We start from the raw sequence: 21,820 nt of genomic DNA, 5'->3' as shown, positions 1-21,820 counted from the left end.
GTATCACGTGGTACCTCTGAATAACAATGGAATTGCCCCAGGGTCGAGCCAATACCAGAGTATCAGAGTGTCTGAGATCAACCTCTCGTAAAACACTAAGAAATTTATTTTTTTCGCTGCGCCACTTAGCGCTTTTAGATTATATAACAATATCAATCAAGAGGCAATCTCTAGATAGTATTTAAGTGATACCTTGACCTTTGCAGACGTGGCCAAAATCTCTTCCTTCTAATTTCCTGCTTAGGTTCATATTAAGTTTTATAAGCGGTGCATCGGATTCCAAATCACAGATAGACTTAATTGGATTCAAAAGCAAGGTTTATTAGATACTATAATTATATACATACAGTACATGTAAACTTAAATCTCAGTCTAAGAGAGTTCCTGACAATCAGGTTAATATTAAAACATTCCAATATCATAAGGATACTCAGACTGATTATTGTTAATTTTTGCAGTATAAAACTTATCAACATTAAAACATCTTAATTATGCATGACAATCACAATAATTCTTTTCTAATTCAGTCTCAACCAAACCACTCACGATAGCATCTATAACTTTTACAATCTTGTCATTAATAGCAATTCTTTACTCTAAACTTAATCATAACCTCTTTAAACATATAACATAATTCAATCACAGTAGGAGACAGTAAATTTACAGTAATTTTCTCAGGATCTACAGTTCAGTTCTATATAATATTATTGTTCTTTCCTCTGATTCACAGCACGGCACAAATCCTTTCATTCATAGTTAACAAATACAATAAAGTCTACTTATCTATCTTGAACTGCATCACATTAAGAGGTCTTCAGGAATCTGTCTCTCCTTAATCGAAATATCCATGGGTTCCTATCTGGCTTTCAGTGGACGGCCAGGCTTACTCTTTCCGCAGAGATACGACCTTCTGGTTCTGCCTATGCCTCTATCAAAACTCATCGGAGTGGAGGCACTGCCACCCTTCACCCGTTCACGACACCACGAGACCAACACCAGGAGATCAGGAACAAAAAAGCCCCTTGAGGGAGGTGCTTGCTTGACCCTTATATTTCTCCTTGGTTCCCAGCGATTCTCGCACTCCGTGATGTCCACCTAGAGCTTTCACGTAGGTCGACGTCATAGCGTCCAGCCTTCTCTGCTACATTTTTCGTGCGCTGTCGGCATGTGAATGCCTGGGGCAAACCACTCCCCCCGCTTTACTGCTTCCTGACCTTTGGACTTACGTCCCCCCCTTAGAATTTGTGCAAATCATTCTATAACTCCTAGTACTTATTGCTCTAACAAAATGTTAAATGTTTACACTTCCACTATTATTTATACTAACTAGTGAGTGGTCCCTTGTTGAAATACTATATAAATAACTATTTGTTTTCTTTTAGTTGGAAATATTTGATATATCTCTAGGTATTAAAGTACCTAGAGACAAACACATGTATTTATTTTCCTTTTCATTGGGAAACGCATGTTAAACTGTGATAAGATTGGAGTTCCTAAAATCACAATCTATCACAATTTAACACTGGTAATCATATAATGAAATTGTGTCTGCAAGGACAGAAAAATCAGAACTCATTAGTGGACTTGAAAAGTTAAACAGGAAGTCCTGGGCTGAGGTGGGGAAGAATATCAAAATTTCTTAGCAAGTAAGTTACTATGAGATCTGAAGGGGAAAAAAAAGTAAGAAAAAAGAAGCAGTGTGTAAAATTAGCTGAACAAAAGATTCTGGAGGCTATGGAGAACCCTTAGAAATGGAAGAAAGCATACTGTAAAAGGAATAAAAGGATTTGTTTGATGATTGTTAAATTATGCGAGAAGTAACAGAACGTTACCAGAAAATATCCATGAAGAATACAGTCTGGGTACATATCAATGCTTGAGGTTGAAAGCGCCATCGTGAACCTGAAATGTCCAAAGAAAGCTGGAAAAAATGATACTCAACCAAAAGTATCCAGATATGGGAGTATAAAAGATTTCCAGTGGATGTACTGCATAATCTGAAAGTCTAATTCCAAATGGTTGTAGTAGAGCTGTCATGGTGTTAAATCTTGAATGAAGATCTTTCAATAAGAACTATCTCATTCGGGATTTAACAAGTTTAAAACACAAAGGGAATATGCTTGTATCTAGGTAAAAATTTGAATAACTTAAAAATATGTAGAGTAACGTATTTTGACAAATTTTGATAAGTATATATATATACAGGGTGTTCGGGATAAATTTGACAGTTTCGCAAGGAAAAAGAAAATCTTCTTTGTATCTATTAAATTTAATGAATTGACAAAAAAACATTACAGGCAGAGTTAATTACAATACTATCAACAAGATTTACTCAAAATAACCACCATTAGCATCGATCACAGCTTCAATTCTGCTTCGGAACCTCGAACAAGCTGATGCTACAGTCTCCCTGGGAAGGGCCGCAAAAACTGTTTTAATTTTATCCATTAACTGGGCTTTTGTATTACTGGAAGTGCGATTGGTGTCTTTTTCAACTGCACCCCATACAAAATAATCCATGGGGTTAAGGTCTGGGGAGTTTGGAGGCCAAACATTTGGACTGGTGAAGTCGTAGAAATTTTCAGACAACCATTTTTGACTTTTCCCAGAGGTGTGGCAAGGGGCCGAATCCTGCTGCCATACATACGGCCTACCATTGGCTACCCTTGTTATCCAGGGCTTGACTACAGTTAGCAACTCCACGAACAAAGCCCGAATTCCAATGCCAGGGTTCTTCAACACCTGTTCCTGCAGATTTGCGAGGAATTCTGCTGTACGAACGCAATCAGATCGTCTGCTAGGGATCTTTCTTCTTGCTACATCCTCGTAGTCACCATTGCAAGTCTCTAGTTCATGCCTGATTGTTTTTACTGTATTCAGGGAGCATTGGGCAGCAGTCGTAATATCCTTATTTTGATGGCGGGCACGAATCATCATGATACAAGTTATTCTCTTCCATGATTCAGGTGGGTTCCAGCTATCCATCCTTTCTGACATCTTGTATATGAATGAAGAAGGGTCCAAACTTTTAAATGAAGAGAAGTGTGTGTTAATACATGTAACTTATGGAAAAATATAATTAATTATAAATATGTCAAATTTATCCCGAACACCCTGTATATACTTCGCCGGCAAAGGTTGGTCGATTGGTAGAGCCTCTGCTACTAATGGCTCAGTTAAGTAAGTTTGAGCGCAGTTAGTAGTTGGAAGGGGGCCAATCGTTCGATGCTGTTGGCACACTCTCCCTCGATGAGTCTTTGGACTCCCTGGAGGTGTCAAATAATAATAATAATAATAATAATATATATATATATATATATATATATTTATAAAACAAAATTAAACTGACTAGAACCCGAGAAAGTATGACAAAAACCTTTAATACATCACAACTAGTTTCATCGGTGCTCCGACTTCTTCAGGTGAGAAATAAAAACATAAGATATAAAATAAGATATAATAATAAGATATAAAATTAATTTTGTTTTATAAATGTATACATCCCGAGTAAATCCTAATTTCAACAATATATATATATATATATATATATATGAAATTACTACCTAATTTTGTATATTAGCAATGAAAGAAAGTTTCTGTAAATTATGTGTAGCCAAGTAGAAATACAAGTTCAAAGTTCACGAGCCAGACACCGGGATTAGTGAAATAGCCTAAAACAGTCATGTACGCACGTAGCACGTGCAGGATTCTCGGAAGATGCTACGGGAGAAGGCAAGACCTATGCTCAGAAGAATTCAGTACTGTGTGGAAATACCTGACGCAAAAAGGGTGCTGTCAGGGGTAGATATATAAGAGCTGGGACCACCCAGCAAAGCTCTCTTGCTCTTGTTCTTGGGTTCGACATAGGCACCCGTTATTCAAGGGTTGCCAACTGAGTCATTCACTATGACGAGTGGATGAAAGGTTCATCGTAGCGGCCAGGTAGTGAGCTAAATGAGTGCAGTTTCATCAGCATGCCGAGAAAGCCTGCATAAGCTGATCGATGTGCAGTACCATGTGGACCAATCTAGGCTGAACTATTCCCATCTACACACCTGAAAGGAAAGATCGTTATAACGAGATTCAAGCCAGGCCCAGGAGAATCAACAGTCCGGACAAAGAGTTAATATACATGTTAGAGAACAAGCGGGTGGGTGCTTAAGGGTCAAAGCTGTATAACTGAGAGGAGACCTCCACATAGCCTTTAATGGAATGCAGAGAACTAACCAGGACTTCTGATGTAATGTCCAATCCTCACCTTCTCGTGGTGCACCCAACAGGGTGCACCACGAGAAGGTGAAGGTTGGACATCTACCTGGATACTGAACAAATGAGGATGGGTTGGCAATTTGGGACTTGGCCAACCAAATTCTATTTTTATTGGCTTAAACCAATATAGAAAATGATGGTACAACATGACAAAATTTCATGCCGGCTGGGGCGTTGCCCGGTTAAACAAGGCCCCCGTTGTTTTTGCCAGGGAACCAGGGTGAACAGCGAAAAGTCAGCTACTGGAACAAATCTGAAAACACACCCCAACTCAACATCACCAGAGTTAAAGATCAGTACTATCAACATAAGAAGCTTGAATGGCAAAGAAATGGAGCTAGCTGAGGAATTAGATAAGTACCAGATCGACATAATAGGAGTGACTGAAACAAAAAAAGACAAAAACTGGTGAGATCTCTCTGAACATAAATACAAAATGTTATATTCAGGAAATGACAATCAAGGAAAAGAAGGAGTAGCCATAGTATTCAACACAAAATATGAAGCTAATCTTCTTGAATGGCAGGCAGTCTCAAAAAGAGTGATGTGGGCAAATATCAGAATGGGAAATTGGACAATGAGACTTATTTGTGCCTATTGTCCCACAGAAGGTTCTACTAAGGTAGAAGTGGAGGAATTTTTTGATGCTTTAGAAAAAGCAACTGACACAATCAAAAAGGAAAAGTTGGTCCTTGTTGGGGATCTAAATAGGAGAGTAGGAAATGACTGTCAGACATACAAATATTTTGAGAAAATTTGGAGAAAAGAGCAAAGCTAATAATAATGGCAAATATCTGTTGGATTTCTGCTCAGGACATGGACTGGTTATTACTAACACCATGTTCCAACATAAAAATGTGCACAAATTCACATGGAGAGAAGAGGCAAGGAATAAGAAAAGTCTCATTAACTATGTTATTGTTGATACTGATGTTTTCTCCCTGGTGCAGGACACCAGAGTGTACAGATGATTTAAAATTGGAAGCGATCACCATTTAGTCTTCAGCAGGAGAAAATTGAATTTCATATTGAAAAGAATAACATGTAAGAAAGTTTTAAAGCGAATAAAAGTTGAGCAGCTTTCAGATGTGAACTATAGACTAAAATACATAAAGATTATTGAAAAAAAAAAAATGAAAGAGTTAGAGAACAGGAACCAAACTCGCCACTGAACCAAAGGGATTCAGTGGCAAGCCTTGAAGAAAAATCTGATTGATTCATCCAGAGAGACATGTGGTGAAGTTGTCTACAGGGATAGAAAAATCAGAAATCCATGGTGGACACAGGAAGTTAAAGAGGCAGTGAAGGAAAAGAAGAAAGCATATCAAAAGTTCCTGTCAAATAAGTCAGCTTGTGCTCTTAGAGAATATAGAGACAAATGCAAGAATGCTAAACACTGTGTAAAACTAGCTAAAACAAAAGTCATGGGAGGACTTTGGCAAGAACATAGAAAATAAATATCAAGAAGGTGCTAATATATTCTGGAGGTTGTTGAAGAAGCTTAGAAATGGAAGAAAGAGTACTGTAAAAGGACTTAGAGATGATAAAGATGACATCAGAACAGGAGAAAAACATATCCTTGAAGTATGGAGTAATTATTTCGAAAAATTGCTAAATGAAGCAAGCAGTGATAGCACAGTGGTAAAAAACACTTAACAGGCATACAGTCAGGAATACGTATCCATGCTTGAAGTAGAAAAAGCCATCAAAGGCTTGAAATGTGGAAAGGCAGCAGGAATAGATGATATTCGACCAGAAATGCTCAAGTATGGTGGTATAAAAGTCTTACAGTGGCTGCACTGCATAGTTCAGAAAGCCTGGACAGAGGGACGAATTCCCGATAATTGGAGTAGAGCTCTAATTGTACCCATATATAAAAAGGGAAATAAAACTGAATGTGAGAATTACAGAGGTATTTCCCTACTGAGTGTTCCTGGCAAGATCTATGCAAGCATACTTGAAAAATAGTTGAGAAGAATTGTGGGAGAAAAGCTTGGTGAAGAACAAGCTGGATGCAGGCCAAATAGAAGCTGTCAGGATCAGATCTTCAGTTCACAACGAATAGTTGAGAAAGCATGGGAATATAACAAAGATCTGTATTTAAGTTTTGTCAATCTGGAAAAGGCATATGACAAGGTGGCAAGAGAAAATCTATTGAATATGGTATCAATGGGGCATTATATCAAGCAATACTTTATCTATATTTGAGTTGTAAGTCGGCAGTTAGAATTGAAGGAAGTACAGGAATATGGTTTAATGTTAAATCTGGTGTGAGACAAGGATGTACATTATCCCCTCTGTTATTCATTATCTATATGGATCACATTATGAAGGAAAGTGGTATTAAACATGATATACAGAATTGGAGATGTTAATGTTAGTTCTCTGCTTTATGTGAATGATGTTATATTTCTAAATAAATCCGCTACAAGTCTGCAAGATTCTCTGACTAAATTCAATAATTGTTGTTATAGATATGGTATGAAGGTCAGCATTAAAAAAACAAAGACAATGAAAATAGATAGAATTGTTGAAAATGTCAACTGCGTTGTGAATGGGGAACCTGTGAAACAAGTAAAACATTTCAGCTACTTAGGCATGATTTTTAGTGAAGATGGTAAATTAAATACGAAAGAGACAACAGAATCAACAATGGTTGTGATTGTCATGGTTGGAAGTCAATTGAATAAATTCATATGGAATAAGTGAGAAATTAGTGGAAACACTAAATTATAGATATGGTATGAAGGTCAGCAATAAAAAGACAAAAACAATGAAAATAGGCAGAATCATTGATAATGTCAACTGTGTTGTGAATGGAGAACCTGTGGAACAAGTAAAACATTTCAGCTACTTAGGCACGATTTTTAGTGAAGATGGTAAATTAAATATGGAAATAGGCAACAAATTAACAAAGCTGGTATGGTGGGACGTCAATTGAATAAATTCACATGGAACAAGAGAGAAATTTGTCGGAACACTAAATTAGCTGTATACAAGACGGTGTTCAAACCAGTTTTTTTAATTTATGGATCTGAGAACTGGGTCAGAAGTAAAACACTTGACCAAGGACTAGAGACCTTAGATATGAGAATCCTGAGAAAGATTAGAGGCATGAATAGATGGTATCAATGGCAATATCATATTAAAAATGAGGATAGTAGGAAAGAACTTGACATTGTTGGCATCCAGGAATGCATTAACGGAGCTAATCTCAGGTGGTATGGTCACTTAAACCGAATGGGCGAGGAAAGATTAGCAAAACAAGTGTTCTCTGCCAGGTTAGCAGGAAAACGACCCAGAGGAAGACCGAGATATATGTGGATTGATATGGTACAAAGTGCCTGATAGAAATATAAGAACTGATAGTGTTGGAGTCTTGACAAGTAACAGACTGATTTGGAGAAAAATTGTAGATAGGAAGTTAGTAATGATGTAAGTTTTTCATGTAGTACCATTATATCCTGTACACCCCTTCAGGGTACATGTCAGGAATTTGATAATGATGAATTTTGATATCTGAGTTAATACCACTTTCCTTCATAATGTGATCCATATAGATAATGAATTAGAGAGGGGATAATGTTTAATATTAAATCTGACACCAGATTTAATATTAAACCATGTTCCTCTACTTCCTTCAATTCTAACTGCTGACTTACAGTTGAAATAGAGACTATGTATATATAAATAGGGACTTGATATAATGCCCCATTAACACCATATAACTGTAGCGTTTGGAATAGTTTCTCTCTTGGCACCTTTTCATATGCCTTTTCCAGATCTACAAAACTTAAATACAGGCCTTTGTTATATTATTATTATTGTTATTATTGTTGAGGCCTCCATGGAGTCAAAAGACTCATCGTAGGAAGTCCCTCCTAGGAATCACAAAGTCTATCATACCAATCCTTAAACGCATTGACCGTTCTCGCTCTCACCACTCCATCAGGCAATGCATTCCGTGGTTCAACCACCCTCCATGCAAAGAAACCACTCCTCACCCTCTTTCTCACAGTTTCCTTTCGTAACTTCCAGGGATGGCCCCCTTGTCATGACTCCTTCCTGCTGTTCAACCAAACGAAAGAACTCCCCAATGTCAACCCTGTAACCACCTCTCAACAGTTTAAAAGTCTCAATGATATCACCCCTCCTCCTCCTCCTATCTACCAAACTCAGCAGTCCACAATCCCTCAGCTGATCTTCATAACTAACATTGTACAGTCCCGACACCATCTTTGTTATCTGCCTTTGTACCCTTTCCACAGTTAATTAATCCCCTTCAAATATTGGGGACGAAATTTGAGAACAATGGTCTAAGTGTTATTTCATCAGGGTCTTATACAACGGAATGATAACCATTTTATCTCTGTAGGTCAGTGTCCTCCTCATTATTGCAGCAATCCTTTGTGTTACCTTCACCCACTTTGCAATATGTCACCTAAATTTCAGGTTTCTATCAATCATCAAACCCAGGTCTCTTGTTTCTCCTACTTCCTCAAGTTTAACTCCTCCCGTAGAGTATGCAGTGTCCCATCGATGTGTCCCAAACCTCGAGACCTTACATTTTGCTGCATTAAACTGACATCCCCATTCATTTGCCCATATATGTAGCTTATTCAAATTCTCTTGCAGGGCTACCACATCTGCACTATTACTAATAACCCTTCGCATTATCTGCAAACAACCGAATATTCCCTTGCAATCCACAGAAAATGTCATTGATATAAAGGTTAAACAATATAGGCCCCACTACTGAGCCCTGTGGAACCCCACTTGTAACCTTCTGCCTCTGATGTTGCTCCACCATACACAACTCTCTGATACCTATCGGACAGCCAATCCTGAATCCAGTTGACCAATCTGACATCCAGACCCATGTGCTGCAACTTGAATATCAGCTTATCGTGTGGAACCCTGTCAAATGGCTTTGCTATGTCTAGAAAAATGGAAGTATATGCTACTTAAATATAAAGAGCTAATAAGCTTCATTTCGGTGATATAAACATTATTTAAATTAAGGGGATATTAAATCCCACATTGTTTTAAAACCGAACAAGATACTTCAAGATTGGAATCGGAGAGTTTCATGCCGAATATAGTAAACTACAGAGTAACTGCCACCACTAGCGTGAGCTAATGCAAGTGACCCTAGTATGTAGTACAATACTGGAGAACTCGCAGCAAAAGTCAGTAAAGTTCTGATCGCTATTTTTAGGTATTTTCCATAATGTAAAAACACATTTCCTAGGAAATGTATGCTGTTATTACATTATGGTGGGAGGTCACTACCCAGACTGGTTTCAGTCTTTTTTGAGGCTTCATCAGTGAGGAGCTAGACCAATTAATACCAAAGTGTATAGTGAAAAGAACTTATATACACTGCTATACGAGTTTCCAAACAGGTGCAACCATTAAGTTACTTAAATATAAAGAGCTAATAAGCTTCATTTCAGCGATATACATATTATTTAAATTAAGGGGATATTAAATCCCACATTGTTTTAAAACCGAATAAGAAACTCAAAGATTGGAATCAGAGAGTTTCATGCCGAATATAGTAAACTATAAAGTATCGGCGACCACTAGCGTGAGCTAAATGCAAGTGACCCTAGTACGTAGTATAAGTTCTTTTCGCTATACACTTTGGTATTAATCGGTCTAGCTACTCACTGATGAAGCCTCAAAAAAGGCTGAAACTGGTCTGGGTAGTGACCTCCTACCATAATGTAATAACAGCATACATTTCCTAGGAAATGTCTTTTTACATTATGGAAAATACCTAAAAATTGCGATCAGTACTTTACCGACTTTGCTGCGAGTTCTCCGGTATTATACTACTTACTAGGGTCACTTGCATTAACTCACGCTAGTGGTCACCGATACTTTATAGTTTACTATATTCGGCATGAAACTCTCTGATTCCAATCTTTGAGTTTCTTATTTGGTTTTAAAACAATGTTGGATTTAATATCCCCTTAATTTAAATAATAGAAGTATATGCCTTTCTCTGATCTAATGCTCTTGTAACTTTATCATAAAAGGCTAGCATATTGCGAAAACAAGAATGCCTCTTCACAAATCCATGCTTACTCTCACTGATAACATTACCCTCATGTGCCCAATGCTGTATATGGTCCCTCACTACTTTCTCCAAGATCTTACTAACTACTGATGACACACAAACTGACCTATAATTAGACACTTCCCATCTGCTACCGCTTTTATGCAATGGCACTATCTTACCTTCCTTCTATTCCATGGGCACCTTTCCCGAATATTCCCATGATTTCTCAGCTATCTGTCATAAAGTGAAAATCTGATCCTGATAGTCTCTATTTGCCCTGAATCCAGCTTGTTCTTCACCAGCCTTCTCTTCCACAATCCTTCTCAACCGTTTCTCTTGCATATATCTTACCAGTAACACTTAGTAATGAAATGCCTCTGTAATTCTCGCATTCAGTTTTATTTCCCTTTTTATATATGGATACTATGAGAGCTCTACTCCAATCATCTGGAATTCGTCCCTCTGTTCAAGCCTTCTGAACTATGCAGTGCAGCCACTGTATGACGTTTATACCTCCATACTTGAGCATTTCTGGTCAAATGTCATCTACTCATGCTCCCTTCATTTCAGGCTTTTGATGGCTTTCTCTACTTCAAATATGGATATGTATTCCTGACTGCATGCCTGGTCAGTGTTTTTTTACCACTGTGCTGTCATCACTGCTTGTTTCATTTAGCAGTTTTTCAAAGTAATTACTCCATACTTCAAGGATATCTTTTTCTCTTGTTCTCCTTTATCAGCACTCTTTCCTCCTTCAACTTCTTCAACAACCTCCAGAATATCTTACCACCTTCTTGATATTTATTTTCTATGTTCCAAAGTCCTCCCATGACTTTTATTTAGCCAGTTTTACACAGTATTTAGCTTTCTTACATTTGTTTCTGTATTCTCTAAAAGCACAAGCTGACTTATTTTCCAGGAACTTTTAATATACTTTCTTCTTTTCCTTCACTGCCTCTTTAACTTCGTGTGTCCACCATGGAGTTCTGGTTTTTCTATCCTTGCACACAACCTCACCACATGCCTTTCTGGCTGAATCAATCAATGTTTTCTTCAGGGCTTCCCACTGAATCTCCAAGGTTTGGTTCCTGCTCTCAAACTCTTTCATTTTTTCTTGAATAATGTTTGTGTATTTCAGTCTACAGTTCACATCTGAGAGCTGATCGACTTTTATTCTCTTTAAAACTTTCTTACATGTTATTCTTTTCATTATGAAATTCAGTTTTATCCTGCTCAAGACTAAATTGTGATCACTTCCAATTTCAAATCCTCTGTACACTCTGGTGTCCTGCACCATTGGGAAAACATAACTATCAACAATACCATAGTCAATGAGACTTTTTTTATTCCTTGCCTCTTCTCTCCAATGGGATTTGTCCAACATTTTTATGTTGGAACATTGTATTAGTAATAACTAGTCCATCTCCTGAGCAGAATTCCAACAGGTATTTGCTATTATTATTAGCTTTGCTCTTTTCTCCAAATTTTCTCAAAATATTTTTGTATGTCTGACAATCAATTCTTACTCTGCTATTTAGATCCCCAACAAGGACCAACTTTTCCTTTTTAATGTGTCAGTTGCTTTCTCTAAAGCTTCAAAAATATTCCTCCACTTCTACCTTAGTAGAACTTTCTGTGGGACCATAGGCACAAATACGTCTCATTGTCCAATTCCCCATTCTGATATTTGCCCACATCACTCTACTTGAGATTGCCTGTCATTCAAGAAGATTAGCCTCATATTTGGTTTTGAATACTATGACTACTGCTTCTTTTCCTTGATTGTCATTGCATGAAGATAACATTTTGTATTTATTGTTCAGAGAGATCTCACCAGTTTTTGTCTTTTTTTTTTTGTTTCAGTCACCCCTATTATGTCGATCCTGTAATTATCCAATTCCTCAGCTACTGCATTTCTTTGCCATTCAGGCATCTTATGTTGTTGATAGTGGTGATGTTGAGTTAGGGTAAGGTTTAGGATTTTTCCAGTAGCTGACTTTTCGCTGTTTGCTTTGGTTCTCTGGCAAAAACAATGTGGGGCCTTGTTTAACCGGGTGATATCCCAGCTGGCATGAAATTCTGTCATGTGGTACCATCATTTGAAATTTTGGTTTAAGCCAATAAGAATACAATTTGGTTGGCTAAATCCCAAATTGCCAGCCCATCCTCGTCCGTTTAATATCCAGGTAGATATCTAACAGGGTGCACCACACGAAGGTGAGGATTGGACATTAGGTCAGAAGCCCTGGTCAGTTCTCTGCATTCCTTTGAAGGCTATGTGGAGGTCTCCTCTTAGTTATATAGCTTTGACCCTTAAGCACTCCATGAAGGAAACTTAATATCAAAATTTGAGATGTTAATCTCTGCTCCTTACTGTATTCTGAAGAGTGGATTTTCAAATAAATCCAGTCTTCAGAATTCTTTAAGTTAATTGAATAACTTCTGTAGCAAATTTTGTATGAAAATCAATAATAAAAAGTTATGAAAATATGCAGGGACATGGAAAACTTCAACTGCATCTTGAATGAAGAATGTTTCAGCTATTTAGGCACAATTTTTAGTGAAGATGCTAATTGTGTATGGGAATAGATCACAAAATATGCAAATCTGGTTCTAAATTTATATGGAAGAAGACAAAAATTAGTCAATATATTAAACTGGCTATTGTACAAAATAGTATTCAAGCCAATCTTTGTATAGCATAAAAGTCAAAGCTAGATGTTAGCAGGATGGTCTTTAAGGAATGCAGAGAACTGACCAGAGCTTCTGACCCAACATCTATTCCCTACCTTCATGTGGTATGCCCAATAGTAGGCATCAACTGGGTACTAAACAAACAAGGATGGGCTAATAATTTGAGACTTACATGACCAAATTATATTCTGTGTAGGCTTAAACCAGAAACAAGTATGATGGCATAAAACAGTGAAATTTCTTGCCAGCTAGGACACTGCCTGGTTAAGAAGTCTTCCCTTCACCCTGCATTTTTCATTCTTGTTGGAGAACCATGGCAAACAATGAAAAGTCAGTTGCTGGAACAAACTACAAATCATCATTAGCAAATATCAAGATTGGCACACTTATCAACATATAAAACATCAGAAAACAAGTGAAACTGGGAAGAATTGCAGAACTACCATGTTGACATAATATGTACTAATGAGAGAATGAAGAGACTAAAACAGGTGAGATCCTGTGAAATGAAAAATATAGGATATTATGTTCAAGTAATAATAATTAGGGATAAGAAGGAGTAGTGACAGTATTCAACACCAAACACAAAGATTGGCAGAAGCTGCAAGTAGTTATATAAGCAAATTTGAAAGTAAACTGGACACTGAAACTTATTTGAGTCTATGTTCCCACAGAAGGTCCTACTGAGGAAGGAGTAGTGGAATTTTTGAATCATTAGAGAAAGCATCTGATATAATTGATTTATTCAGCTGGGAAACTTATTTTTGAAACAGATTAAATGACTGTAAACTGAGAGATAAAAACGGAAACACTGTTTTAATTTAAGTAAACTGCACAACTAGTTTCATCTTCTTAGAAAATTTCTTTCGGTGCATGGCATGAGGGAACTACCAACAAACATTGTGAGAGAAAAAATCTATACACTAAAGCATTAATGTATTAATGTTTGAAGCCGTTCTGTGTATCGCCTCATTGTTGGGCATGCACACACATTCAAGGTCTCATGAACTCCAAAGTTGGATAGCAGCACAATGACAGCCTGAGAGATTATAGTTGAGGTTAGTGTTGGGATGTACTGGATGGAGGCCTTTATTTTGGCCAGACAGAAAAATCCATCTAATTACATGTAGAGAAACATAAAAGAGACGTCTCAAATAACAAAACCAGAGCAAGTGCTCTGTCGAACCATTTCCTGAATTCTGCTGACACTAACGATGAAAACTCCATCATTCACCAAGTCATATGGGACAAATCAAAAATTATCTTTCGATGCTATGAACTGGAAAGAAGAATTGTAAAATCTAAAGAAATCATCCTCCATCCAGTACATCTCAACACTAACCTTAGCTATAATCTCTCAGACTGTCATTGTGCTGCTATCCAACTTTGGTGTTCAAGGCCTTGAATGCGAGCACATGCCCGACAGTGAAGAGATACACAGAACAGCTTCAAATGTTAATACGTTAATGCTTTAGTGTATAGATTTTTTTTCTCTCACAATGTTTGTTGGTAGTTTGTTCCCTGATGTTATGCACCCGAAGAAGTCTTCTAACAAGACGAAATTAGTTGTTAGTTATGCAGTTTACTTAAATTAAAATAGTGTTTCTGTTTTTTTATCTCTCAGCTTAGTCATTTAATCCGTTTCAAAAAAAAAAAAAAATATATATATATATAAGGGGTGTCCCAAAATTCACGCAAGATTTAAATCTAGCGCCATTTGTGCGGTAAAGTGTTGCCAACGAGAAAAAAAAGACAGCATGACAGCCGACAGTTCAGGGTTATTAAAAATGGAGCGCTTCACAAAAGAACAACATTGAGCAATATTTTAAAAATAATGAAGGTTTGCCAGCTACAGTTCGCAATTTTAGTACATCATCAACTGTGAAAAGATTAATTAAAAAATTCAAGGAAACCGGATCAATTAGTGATTTTATACACTCTGGCCGTCCTTCAACAAGTCATTCAACAGAAAACATCGAAGCAGTTTGTGAGAGTGTTGCTGAGAGTCCAGGAACATCAATTCTCCACCATGGTCTTGAATTGGGCATTTCGAGAAGCTTTCTACAGCATATGCTCATGAAAGATTTGCATCTTTATGCTTACAAAGTTCAATTGACTCAAGAACTGAAGCCTACTGACCACACACAGTGAAGAGATTCATCTTCATTCAACATCATCTTCAGCGATGAGGCTCATTTTCATCTTGATGGCTTCGTTAATCGACAGAATTGTCGCATTTGGGGTTCAGAAAATCCATGAGTGATTGTTGAGAAACAAATGCATCCACAACGTGTCACTGTTTGGTGCAGATTTTGAATTTGCAGATTACGAAAATGCGGCTGGTAAGGCAATAACAGTTAATGGTGCTCGCTATTGCGACATGATAATCCAGTTTTTTGTGCCTAAATTGCAAGATATGGATATGGACGACATGTGGTTTCAACAAGACGGTGCCACATGCCATACAGCCCGAGAAACAATTCAATTACTGCATGAGTCATTTCCTGGTCGTGTAATTTCCCGTTTTGGTGATCAGAATTGGCCGCCCAGATCATGTGACTTAACGCCGTTGGACTTTTTTCTTTGGGGTTTTTTGAAGTCTAAGGTTTATGCCAACAAGCCCAAGACCAACCACTCCTTGAAGGAGGAAATTGAGCACTGTATCCACGAAATTCAGCCCCATTTATGCAAAACAGTCATGGAAAATTTCAACAAAAGAGTGCATATGTGCCAGCAAAGCCGTGGAGGCCATTTACCCAATATGTTATTCCATGCATAACCCTATACTTTATGAATCAATAAGAAATAATAATTTTTAATTAAAAACCTGTGTTTTCTATCAAAATTACTTCTTGCGTGAATTTTGCGACACCCTGTGTGTGTGTGTGTGTGTGTGTGTGTGTGTGTGTGTGTGTGTGTGTGTGTGTGTGTGTGTGTGTGTGTGTGTGTGTGTGTGTGTGTGTGTGTGTGTTAAATTTGAAAGCATGATCTACAAACAAAATACAAACATGGGTAGCCCTTTATCTCTGGTGCTGGTCAACATCTATCTTGAAGATTTCGAAGAAAAGGCTATTTTTTCTGCTTCGTTGAAACCAAAGATATGGCTGTGTTATATAGATGATGTTTGCCTGATCTGGGAACATGGTCAAGACAGCCTTCAAATATTTCTAAATGCCATACATCAAATTCACCTCAGAGTTAGAAGTAGACAGTTCTTTTCCTTTTCTAAATATTAAATTAACAAGGACATCTGAAAATATTGAACTCGCCATCTTTAGAAAACCAACGCATACCGACAGGTACCTACATGCGGAGACTCTCACCACTATCCCCCACAGAAATTTGGCATCATCTCTACTCTTGCCCATAGGGCCAGATCCTTGTCATTAGATCAACAAAAGCTTAAAAATGAACTAAAACACCTCAAACAAAATGGATGTAATAAATTTAGTTTAATCCTTTATCCAAGTGTGAGCAAACGAAGTTTGCGCCTGAAAGTATCTTCAGGACTAGGGTAAGGTGGTACAACACCAGGGCAACTCGTTGCAAAGGTGGAGCAAGCTACCAACAACTCCTGTCTCAGTATCTCCTATAATGCAAAACGCATCTCCTTGCAGATATGTCTAATGTTATGCATTAAGGGCCTTTATCCAAGTGTGAGAGCAAACTTCGTTTGCTCACACTTGGATAAAGGATTAAACTAAATTTATTATACTCTAACCAAGTGAAAAATAAAATTTTCATCATCAAACAAAATGGATACTTTGAAAAAAATATAAACAGACTTTTTTTTTAACCATTGTCATCAACCACCAAATGAGGATATAACTAATTTCAAAGCCTACATCCCCTTACCTTATATATTAGTTCTCTCTCCCCAAACCTGGCAGAAATCTTAAAGAAATACAATATCAAGACTTTTTTCACTGCTTTACCCAAGCTCCGGTCTATTTTAAGCCATCCGAAAGAGAAACATCACAATCTTTTTGGTGTCTACAAAATTGTTTATGATTACAGTAAACTGTATTATAGTCAGACTGAAAAATCAATCCTTCTCCACTTAGGACACCAGAGAGACATTTCTTACAACAGAATTCGAGCCAGTGCCTTGTCTAGTCATATATTGTTTTCTGCAAACACCAATGTTGAAGGCCTTCAACATCAAATAGACTGGAATTTAACAACCAACTTTCACAAATGTTACGACGAACTCGAGAGAACGAATACCGGAATCGAAAGAAATAGTTCTTGATGCCTCCCACATGAATAGTAGCCTAAGTTACAGTTTGCCAGACTCTCATAGTTCTGCCATTCAATATTGGTGCACACGCAATTCACACATATGCATGTGCATGACGCTTCAGCTAGAACTTCGTCTCCCAGTTAAACTTTAATTACAGTTAATTGTCATGTTTCATTGTACTGGAAATTCAATGCTTTTATGGTCTTTCTGTTTTACATATTTTTATGCTGTTACATCTGACGAAACTAGTCGTGTTTTATATTGAAGTTCTGATTTTAAATCCTTGACGTTTAATCATTAAATTTTAACAAATATAATAACAAACCAAGTAAATCAGCATTCTAATAATTATAATGTGTGTGTGTGTGTGTGTGTGTGTGTGTGTGTGTGTGTGTGTGTGTGTGTGTGTGTACACACACACAGGTAGTCCTCAACTTACGACGGTCAAAAATTCTTGTTAAAAATTCTCTAATTTAACTTTGCCACCAGCATATACATATATATCACATTACTTTTGTATACACATTGCAGTATTTGACAATTTAAGGAAACAACAAGAAGATAAATATGGCGAGCATACATTTAATGCTTGTAAAGATTGGTTTTATCGATCCAAAAGCCAATTTAACTTACATAACATGGAGAAGCTGCTAGTTCTGATTTTGAAACTGCCGAAATTTTCAAGAAAAATCTGAAAGAAATGATAAAATATGAAGGCTATTTGCTAGAGCAGATTTTTATCGTAGATGAAACCAGACTGTTCTGGAAAAGAATGCCAGAACGAAAACTTACATTCACAGAGAAGTTACATCGGTGCCTGGTTTTAAGGCATTTAAAGATAGGATTACGCTTCTTCTTGGAGGAAATGCTGCTGGTTTTAAATTAAAACCATTTCTTGTTTACCATTTACAAAACCTCAGAGCTTTGAAAAACATTGACAAGAATAAGTTGACGGTTTACTACAGGAGTAATCTTAAAGCTTGGATGACAATTGTTTTATCCGAAGACTGGTTCTTAAATCATTTTATTCCAGAAGTATGTGCCTACTGTATTGAAAAAAAAAAAAAAAACATTCTTTTTAAAATTCTATTGCTGTGTGACAATGCTCCAGGACATACTCTTCACATCGGCAATTTAAATGAAAATATAAATGTGTTGTATCTACTGCCCAATACAACAGTTATGATTCAACCTATGGATCAAGGTTAGATTACTACATTCAAGACATCTTCTTCTTCTTTTGCAGCTTCTCACACTTAAGTGGGGTCACTGTTGATGATGAGTCTCCTCCACATCCTCAAGTCGTCTTCTACCAGCTCCCTCCATCTCTTCTTTGGCCGCCTACATTTCCTCCTTCCTTGCACATCCATCTGCATGACCCTTCTTCCCACATATTCGTCCTCCCTCCTCATCACATGACCAAACCATCCCAGCCTTGCCCCCTGTATCTTCGCTCCTAAGTTCGTAACTTTCACTGTTCCCCTCACATAATCATTTCTCAGACGATCTTTTCTAGTCACATCGCACATCCACCTAAACATTCTCATCTCTGCTACTTCCATCCTGCTGATGTTATTTTTCCTCAGGGCCACAGTTTCTATAGCATACATCATAGCTGGCCTCACTACTGTCCTATAGATTTTGCCTTTCAGATTGATCGGCACCCTCTTATCACATAACACTCCAGCCATCTCCCTCCAGTTCCTCCAACCCGCTTGACATATTATCTGAAAACTGCACTTTCTCAAGCAATAACAGCAATGGACAATGATGCTATAACATTATGCGATTTTTGGAAAAATTACGATATTAACCAATGTATCCAGAACATTGGAAATGGAATAAGAGCTAAATCAGCCAAAAAGACCAAGCTAGTAGTATAAAGGCCATGTTAAAGAATATAGATCACAGAGTTAGGGTAGAAAAAAAAAACAATTGATCAAAGACTTGAAACTACAGATATTGTGAATTTAGAGAAAAATTAGATTTCAATGAACAGATGGTATCAATGGCTGGAACATAAGAGCAATGTCAGGAAGATGTGATGTGAAGAGAAGTGCTATCCTGATGAACATCACTGAAGAATGGGAATGTCATTTCAAAGTTGCTAAGTGTAAAGTTATGCACTTTGACCAGAGAAGATAAAATGAGGTTTACCACATTGGAGGTACTTTGCTTCAGAAGATGGGGGAAGCAAGGGATCTGGGAATCTTGGTGGCTAGAGAACTGAAGTTCAGTGGATGCATTGTAAGGGTTACTCAAAAAATTGCTTCTATAATGCAGAGAACACTGACGTGTGGATAAAGAGGTAATAGCTCGTCTCCTCTCTGTAAGGTGCTAATTAGGCATCATGTGGATTTCTGTGCATGGACCTAGTCACCTGGCTGTATTGCTGATAGAAACGTTGGAGAGAGCACAGAGGCAAAATGCTAAGCTGTTTCAGGACTCTGGAATATTAAGTATGAGAATAGATTGAGGCAGTGCTTTTTTTTTTCTGGAAAAACAGGTGCAGTTCTTACCATAAAGATGTTACTACAGCAAGTTCCACACTTTTAGCATATCGTCCGATATATCCTCATCGTCTCTAGATTGCGTTTTGCTTTTGGTATCAACTGCAGAATGACAACCTCATAGCAGCCGTGAGTCCACATATTTGCTAAAATTGAACTGAGTGAGAGGAGGTTGTACTGTCCTGATGAACATCAGGGCAGAAGTTGTCCAGACAATTAGTCATATCACAGTAGAATGTGGTTAATGTGCATACCATGGAAACCTGTTAGACTTCATCCACGCTATACCAAGTGCAGTTGATTGGATAAGCAGCCTGGATACAGTTGTATCTGTTCCTGAGTGTCTTCTTTATGACACTCAGGAACAGACTACAATTTTAGATCATGTTTAAGTATATTTTCTATTTTATACACCAAATCTTTATATATACTAAAGATTATTGTAGTGTAACTTTTCATGTGTGAGCCATACGCTAAATAAATAAATAATAATTGTTTATTTTCTATTTTTTTTTTTTTTATTCTTTTATCATTGTGCATTCTGCTGAAACATGAAAACAGTTTGCATCAATAAATTTGTGAAAATAATTTAGTAAATTTAGTTATAGTGAGACCTTAATTCTGTTTTATTATAATTTTTCAGCACATGTACATATCACTTGCAGAAGTACAGATCAAAAAGGAAGATGAAATATCAAAACATCCATTATCGAAGGTACTGGATTTCTTTTATGCATATTAACATCTATAAAGTAGAAATTAGTAGTGTATTTTTTGTCATGATACATATATATGTGAATGATTAACACAGTTATGAATAAATGCACATGAGTACTGCACTATCCATTCAAGTGTAGTTCATGAATGTTATCTTGCTTAAAATATCTGTTAAAAAATGGAATTACATCCATCGAAGCATTGTATTGTCCAGCATGGTCTGGTTTTAAGTGGTGAAATATATACTGAAACACACTTCTAACACAAAAGTGTTAAGAAGATATAGATAGAAGTTTAAAATGCAGGTGCAAACCAGCCATTACGGCATAAAGTAAAATTTATACATTTTATACCAAATAAAATAGAACAGAAGATAATACCAAAAAAGCTGGAATAATGTTATTCCTTAGTTTCGCTATTCTTATTATTTTTTAAAAAAGAGAGAGGAAATATTAAAAACAACCACTCAGTCAGTCTCTTTTTCACCAATATATACAGTAGATACACTCTATAGCAAACTCCACTAGGAAGATTTCATTACTTTCTTATTCTATTATAAATTTTATTCTAGCATAAAGGTTGTTGATTTTGACTAAAAATCTATCTAATTTTTTGTTTGAGTATTTAAACAAAAAACTTAAACCAATTTATACATTGCAATTTTAGTCTGAGTGTTCTTGCAAAACAGATAGCATGCATCTCTGCACAAGTATTGACAATTCTGAATTTTTGTAGAGTGATGCACCATGTTCTAGAGAATGTACACTTATAAACAAATAAACTGAGAGCCATCAACTCTCCCCCCCCCCCATTTACAAGTGAATCAGTGAAAGAAGGACTTCTGGAACACTTGGAAGAACAACTCTTCACTACATTTGCCCTTTGTCCCTCCACTTGGTTTCATTAAGTTGATCTGTTAATGAAACCAAGTGGAGAGGCTTGCACACAAGGTACCTGCTATCTGCTGTTCCAAGAACACTTAGACTAGAATTACAATGTATTAAAGAGAACTTGAAACTTAATACTTTCTATCCAAATTATAGCACATTTTCCATAATTATTCTCTTCCTAATAGATTGCCAAATAATTTTCATTCCTTAAAAGAGGTGGGGTGGTGCTTAAGGGTCAAAGCTGTATAACTGAGAGGAGACCTCCATAGCCTTTAAAGGAATGTAGAGAACCGACCAGGGCTTCTGACCTAATGTCCAATCCTCACCTTCTCGTGGTGCACCTTTTGGGTATCTACCTCGATACTGAACGAACGAGGATGGGCTGGCAATTTGGGATTTAGCTAACCAAATTGTATTCCTATTGGTTAAA

General features: G+C 37.0%; 1 protein-coding gene across 3 annotated transcripts in view; it reads left to right on the top strand.

Annotated features, from left to right (window-relative positions):
- Strip (striatin interacting protein) overlaps window positions 1-21,820 on the top strand; it is a 367,915-nt gene that overhangs the window by 166,740 nt on the left and 179,355 nt on the right. For all 3 annotated transcript variants that reach the window (XM_090400054.1, XM_090400055.1, XM_090400053.1), the window contains one exon: window positions 20,427-20,498. In XM_090400054.1, coding sequence (XP_090256180.1) covers window positions 20,427-20,498 — 72 coding nt within the window. The remainder of the gene's footprint in view (window positions 1-20,426; window positions 20,499-21,820) is intronic.

Source organism: Typopeltis vanoorti, chromosome 11, assembly GCF_054136105.1.
Source record: "Typopeltis vanoorti isolate ZY-2024b chromosome 11, IOZ_Tvanoo_1.0, whole genome shotgun sequence".
NCBI classification, from domain to species: domain Eukaryota; kingdom Metazoa; phylum Arthropoda; class Arachnida; order Uropygi; family Thelyphonidae; genus Typopeltis; species Typopeltis vanoorti.
This window is presented reverse-complemented; position numbering and strand designations above follow the sequence as displayed.